The 7,500-nt window shown below is 39.9% G+C and overlaps 1 protein-coding gene across 1 annotated transcript in view; it reads right to left on the bottom strand.

Moving 5' to 3' along the window:
- Positions 1-7,500, bottom strand: part of nrg3a (neuregulin 3a) — a 229,491-nt gene that overhangs the window by 14,761 nt on the left and 207,230 nt on the right. The window contains exon 5 of the mRNA XM_030772994.1: positions 5,319-5,345. Within this exon, the coding sequence (XP_030628854.1) occupies positions 5,319-5,345 (27 nt within the window). The remainder of the gene's footprint in view (positions 1-5,318; positions 5,346-7,500) is intronic.

Below are 7,500 nucleotides of genomic sequence, written 5' to 3' on the forward strand. Positions count from 1 at the left end.
CTCCATCTGGATCAAGGCATCCCTGCTTTGATGAATGTTTCTCACTCATCTGTCCACCCTTGCAACTACAAGTCTGCTATCTCCAGGAAAAAAAAACCAAAAAACAAAAAACTAGTTAGGTAACGTTAATATGACTCCCACCCACAACTTTTTTTTTTAAAAACATGGATGAAAGAGTCTATCCTTATTATTTCATCTCACACAAAAGGAGGACAGGAAAGAGAGCACGCTTTCTGTATTCAAGAGTTGCAGAAATCATTAACAGTAGCGTTAATGTCTGTTGCATAAACATTTCCCCAGCTTGACAAAAAACAAATGACTAAACTTTCTCCCTGTTTAGAGCGATGTTGATCAGCTATCTGAAAAACTGACTGAATGCATCTGATGGATTTGTGTGAGGCATATCTTTTCCTTAATCTGATCTGGTCATTTATCGTGGGAGATGCAGGCATGGTGGTTTAGTCACCAGAAAGTTGTGGGGTTTGAATCCCTTTCATGAAGCCTCACTACCTAAAAGAGTTATGCATGTATACTTAAAGTTGCCCTGCTGACATAGAAAATAACTTAATTGTTTTGAATAATAATGTCAACTAAATAAATAAAAGTAAATAAGAGACATGTATAATATCAGAAAAGTGAAAATATTCTCAGATAGATTTTCACGATGTTGAGATATATTTGTCATAAGTGACCAAAGTGGTCTTTGTGTTTTCTAAACGTCATGGGTTAGGTTACCTGAGAGGGCTATGTCAAAATTTCTGGAAGTTTCTTTGGTTTTCATTGCTATACCTCTTAAAGAGTTTCAGCTGTGTGGTGAAGGAACTGTTGTGGTCCAGTGGAGGGGGAAAGAAGCAGTGTGCTCTGAACTGAGTTACTCAGCATGGGAAAAAAAAACAAAAAAACATTCTGAGTGAACTAAATAATGACTGATTCGCCTGACATTTCTCTTCCTACTGCTCTGGGCATTTCAAAGCCAGATCAAAAGGTTTAACCTCTTTAGAGATGCTCAAGCATGGACACGCACGCATGCACGCACGTGCACACACACACACACACACACACACACACACACACACACACACACATACACACACACAGAGAATTGACAGAATTTCTGATGTAGTCTAAGTTGATCACTTAAACACATCATGCAGATGGGCAGTTAGAATATGAAGTAGTTTTAATTCCAACCCCAAAGGGACTTTACATCTTATTTTCTCTTATAAATAAAGCCCAACATGCAACACACTCCTAAGAGTCCGAGTAAAAAGGGGGCGGTCCATAGCTACAACAAGTTCCCTATACCAGAAACTTGAATCCTAAGTAGTACATACAGCTACAAGTTCCTTGCTCCCTGATCTAGAATGAGGGTACACTCCTTTTCCATTTTCCATTTTCTTTCTGTTTCTGTTTGTGCTTCAGACAAATATTACCGTTGAAAACTCTTCTGGTCTCTGAGTTGACTAAATATGATAAGGTACAACGGAAGACAACTTCTACCGCAGAGATGCCAAAAGCCATTTCTACAAGGCCAGCGTATGCAGAAGCTTTTGTCACAAATCTTTGATGAGTTCTTTGACTCATTTAATGAGTTCTTTGACTCATTAAAGGAATTAACTGACCTGACGGAACTCTCAGTTGGTTTTCCAGAACTTAATTAGTAGCTGAATGAAAGGTTAACCCACCTGTTTGGACACACCCTAGGTCTCCAAGATTGACCTAAGATAGCCCTGCTCTAGTCAAACAGTGTCTGACACACTTAACAGCATAATGAGGACCTGTCCTTTCAAACTCACTCGGATAAAGTCCTTTATAGGAAAATAAGGGCACTCCGTGGATCAATACATAAAGTCAGCTGAACATCATGTCCACTCACTCATTTATATACACACTTTTGTCTGACTCCAGACTCAGCTGCTTAGTGTACGTGCATATGAATAGTTATTGTCATTGAATAAAATAATAGCCATAATAGTTGAACTTTCCAAATTTCTGGGTCACAGTATTGCGCTGTCCCCATCCCTTTGCCTTCTTGGAGATCTCTCACCCATCAGTCATATTCACAAATATCACAAAATCATACTTGTCACCTTAACCATAGCCAAAAAAAACAATACTCCTTAACTGGAAATACAGGCACAAACTTTCAATATCACAATGGCTTAATCTGTTAACAGACTACCTCTCAATGGAAGGAACCACAGCTAAAAACAATAAACAGAACAAAGAATTCAGTAATGCCTGGGAACCAATCCTTGTAGCTCTAAACTGTAAATTGCCTTCCCTTCCTACCTTTTTTCCCCCTCTCGCCTGTCTTCCTTTCCCCCTTTTCCTTTAAATGTTATCTAAATGTTCTCCTTCTCCAGCTGTAACATAATGGTTCTGAGACAGGATCAATGTGATGTCTTGTTCTATGTTATGTGTCCCATGTTTGTATGTATGTCCGTATGTATCCACTATAAAAAAACAGCAAAAAAACCCAAAACATAATAGCACGCACACACACACACACACACACACACACACACACACACACACACACACACACACACACGCACACACACAGGCATGCATGCATGCACGCACACATACACGCCCAAGCAAAAGCAAATCCAGTATGTGGACAGTACTCTGAATGTCTTTCTCTATTTAGCTCCTCCAATATGACACTATGCTAGTGAGAGAGAGTGACAGTCCCTTTACAGCTATAATTTTGACTTCTGTGCATCTTTGTGACAGATATCTAGTAAACAAACTAGCAAAGTAAACAGAAAACATGCACGATAAAGCAAGTTGTCAGTGCAGATTGCCGGGTGTAATGTTTTTGTAGCCAGGAGGAGGAGACAGGGTAGAAGGTTCTGGACAATTTTTTTTTTTTTTTTTTGTCAAACAACAGTCCAGACAAAACAACAACAACAACAACAACAACAACAAAACCCCCCCTCCAGATGTCTTAGACATTTGTTAAAGAGACTCCTGTCTTCCCTTCAAATCTCTCCCTCCCTTTCGGGCTGGTTTCTCCTGTAACACTCTCTTGAAGGTGTCATGGATTGTGAAGGGTCTGCTTTGGCTGATATCACAGACTTGGCTTGGGGGATTTCAGGAGCTGAATGATGACTCTGCTGACTGTGCCAGCCAAGGCCATAAAACCACGCCGGCCCCCTCCCAAAAGGGACTCCTGATCCGCTCAGCTGCCCCCCTTCCAACCACGGTTAGCACATAAATACCCAGGCTCTGATATTTCCGGAAACCTCTTCCGTTCAGCAAAGCAGGGACAGAACCTTTACTCTGTTCGACTTCTTTTTGATTAACCATCTGTGTGCTTGACTTCACTGTTCTGCTTTTAATTCATGCAAATGCAGTGGTGAGCATCAATTTTTAAACGAAAAGGAAGAATGTAAAAAAAGCAGTGATAACTGGTCAATTAACTCAAATGGATCTGTATTGTAACGTGCTATTCTTCAGACTGTATTGTTATTCATAGTACCAGGTAAAAGCTGTGTTCTTAGGAAGTGCTGCTTAAAACTACAGTTTCTCCAATTACACAGCCAAACTTTTTTTAAAAGTAAACAAAACTAGAGTATTTTACGTAGCAGAAAATCAAACCAAGTCAAATCACTACAGAAAAAAAACAAAAAACCCTGAATGTTTGTCCTGAAGACATCATGAAGGTTAGAGATCTCTAGGCTTGAAACAGAAACTTGAAATTTTCATCTCAGAAAAAAAGACGAAAAATATTTAAAAAAAACTCCTGTGAATTCACTTTGGAATAAAATCCAATTCCAAGATCAAAGAAAACAACAGTGAAGCTCTGATATCCTCTTCAGCAGAGCACAAGCCCAGTGTGAGATACACAGTCCAGGCGTTTTGACAGAAACTGCAAATCAACGTGAGTAAAATCCTGCGATTTTCTGAACTCTCTTCAATATTGATCTGAAACCCTGTGAAAACACTTGAATCATTATTCAATAATCAGAATACTGACATATGTTTCTCCGCCATGGATCAGAGAGTGTCAAATGAGGGAAATGGAGTCTGAAGTTTAAGTCCATCTAAGCCTATGAGTTGTCACATGGCAGAAATATAAAATTTTTAAATTAGATGAAACCAACTTGGCCAGACTGTAAGGAGATTTTTAAAACAAGCTGTCAACCATCAATTCACTGATGTTTGGATTCAACAGTCAAAATTTTGTGAAATATTGACAAAAATGAGTCAGAAAATCAAAACCAAATCCTGTGAAGACTTAGTTTGTGTTCACAGATCTTCCTTTCATATTTTCATACTCCAATATCACATATCAAATACTGACTTTGTCTGGTGTCATATTTCAACTGTATATGCCATATGGGTCTCCAAATGTATTGATCCAGTTGGAAAGTATGTCTTTCAGCAGGGTAGCTTTTGTTTGGAGACTTGTTCTACAGTCTGAGAAGGCCAAGGACAATAGGCTCCCCTCCTTTGGACCCCACAGAAACACAGCCACCAGCTCTTGCAGAGGGATGCTGTTCGTTACCGTGCCAACAACACTAAATCACCCTCACTGTCTCCTGATTCTCTGCTCTCAGTGTTTCCAAGGAGACTGAGGAAGATTAGTATTCTGTGAAGGAACGTTGTGAGCAACTGGAAGTAGGGGAGAGGGAGAGGGAGAGAGAGAGAGAGAGAGAGAGAGAGAGAGGGAGAGGGAGAGAGAGAGAGAGAGAGAGAGAGAGAGAGAGAGAGAGAGAGAGAGCGAGCGCGGGGGGGGGGGGGGGGGGGGGTACTTATGGTTCCGTGCCTGCTCTGTTGGGGTTTCAATTTCACTGTTATAAACATCCACACTCAAAACAATCATGCTGAAGTGTGTTTGTGAATAACATCAGGTAGAAGGGCCTTTAGCGTAGTCATATGAACCCTCCAAATATGGTGTACTTTCGCCAATGAAAGAAAAGTATTCTGAAATCTGGTTTAGGTATGGACCCCACAGTGAAAAATAAAGAGTGTTCAGACTCCAACAGCCATTGCAAAGGTATCATTAGAGCAACATATTTTTTTTGCTTTATTCTAGCTTGTATCTAGCTGGGATATTTCAACACTGTCAACGTGCATACTAGAACACACTTGTGCGTGTAGAAGTGAATGATAGAATGCGTAAACAACAGGGAAAGGGAGAAGAGAGGAACAGAAACCGGGAAATTTGCATTAAAAAACAAAACAAACACACATGATGAAACACAGCAGTGACTAAACTGCCTCAGCTAATGTAAACTTTGTGCTCAAGAATCATCACTATGCCAACAAGGAAAAAAAGAAAAAAAATAATAAAAAACTTCTCTTACCCATGAACTCAATGCCCAAGTGATCTGCTGCTCCAGCGAAGACATAGTGAGAGAGACGGAAAAGGGAGACAGAAAGAGAGAGAGAAAGAACAGGAAGAGGAGAAGAGTTATTAGAAACAATACACGTTAGCAATTCTGTCACGGTATACAGCTGCTAGGTATCTGATTTGATGTTTTATGTAAGAGCTTAGCTCAGGTTCCTCGGTTTGTTTTGCTTGCCATCAGCAGACACATGTTTGCTGTTTAATGTGAGCCAGCACACACACACACACACACGTGTGCGCGCGCGTGCACACACACGCACACATAAACGCACACAGTCACAAGCATAAACAAAGGCGTGCATCACCCTTCATGTCTTACTTTCAGTGCCTGCAAAAAGAGTTAAGAGTGGATACACCTGAAGAGTCAGTCAAATTATGTAACATCCTCTTGCCAGATAAAATACACCCTGCCTAAGACAATTAACCTTACTTATGTGAAAGGGAGAAGTTTTTTTTTTTTTTTTTTTAAGTAAGGGATGAGACCAAGCTCTGAAATAAGCAACCACTCTGAAGTGAACAATGGATCATCAAAAGTGTTACCAATTCAAAACAGTGTTACTTGTACTGTCCTCTCTTCAGCTGAGAGTGTCGGTAAGTCCCCTTTATTACAAATCTGCTTTTCGATAAGCCCCAGGAAAAAACAAACAAACAACAACAACAACAACAACAACAACAACAACAAACACAGGCAAGCAATGTCAAATTCAAAGAATATTTCTTTGATTTCCCTCAGTGAGTTGAAGCATATAGCTTGGTCTTTAAATCTGTAACGTGTATTCTTTTTTTGGCTTTAGTCTGATGGCTGGCAGTGCTCTATCTGAAGACTATATGGCACTGAGTTTCAGAACTGCCAGGAGCTTCTGATGTATATTCACAGTTCTCTGATGCTGTCACGCACTCAGGGTAGCTACAGAGGGAAAGATTATATCTATCCAAGCCACTGTGAAGAACTAGACGGTGGCAAGGGGACAATACCACTGAGAATTTGACATGAATACCGAAGCAGAGGTAACACCTCACTTTTGGTTTGTCATTGTGAGGCAGCATTATTGCCTGTAAAAACTCTTTATAAGGTTTTTTTTTTTCTTAATGTTTCATAATGTAGCTCTGTGTCATATCTCTATATTCTTCAACAGCCTAAAATCTTCTCATTCCTTTTTTTTCTCTCGTTCCAACCCAGGATCATCATAGAACTCCGTTTAAATGGTAGAAGGAACTTGTACTTGGTCATGTCAAGTCTCCAAAAAAAAAACCAATTTTTCCGCCAATTTTTCATCTTTTTGCCATCGCATACTTACCTTCAAACTTGCTAATAATATTCTAGAATATTCTTCTACTGTCTGAAGTTGAGACAGCTAATTGTTAAAATCTTGAAACTCAGCTCTCACAGCCAGTGGAAAATGTCCCCTACAGACTTTCATTAAGGTCAGAACCCAGAGGTGAATAAATTAAAAAAAATCGTGAGCACTTTCTGTGCACCTCAGGAACAATTATTAGTTCATTTTTTCTCTGTAGAGTGGTAAGATAGTGTGGTATTAGATGGTTAGCTGTGTGTTTGTTTATGTTCTGCTCTCACTGGCTGTCAGAACTTTATTGACACGAAAACTTCTCCTCAGGATCAGTAAACACAACCTGAACTAATCTCTGTATGAGTTTTGCCAAAATGGCTTCTCTCTTACTTTTTCACTCAAGAGAGACTTCATTTCATTGGATCTGTTATTCAGGGGACTCTCTCCTTCCTCCTGTGTCCTTTGCCTGTTGCCAAGTACCAGATTAATTGGGGTGTGAAGTGAAGTCCAGGAGGTTGCAGGTATCTTTGCTTGATCTTGATGTTTTTAGAGAAACATTAGCTCGTTGTTTTTTTTCCAGGAAAGGATGACCTCAGAATGGTGACCCCATTATGCTCCTCTAAAAGACTCTTATACAAACTAACTAACTCAAGAGTTTCAGAAAAAAAGAAAAAGTAATGGCATAAATCATAAATATCATTAAATATCGTGTGCGTGTGTGCGTGTGTGTGCGTGAGTGCGTGTGTGTGTGTGTGTGCGTGCGTGTGTGCGTGTGTGTGTGTGCATGTGTGTGTGTGTTGTGTGTGTATGTATGCTTGTGTGTGTGCGTATTTGTGTGTGTGCGTGTTT

This window comes from Chanos chanos, chromosome 4 (genome assembly GCF_902362185.1).
Source record: "Chanos chanos chromosome 4, fChaCha1.1, whole genome shotgun sequence".
Classification (NCBI taxonomy): domain Eukaryota; kingdom Metazoa; phylum Chordata; class Actinopteri; order Gonorynchiformes; family Chanidae; genus Chanos; species Chanos chanos.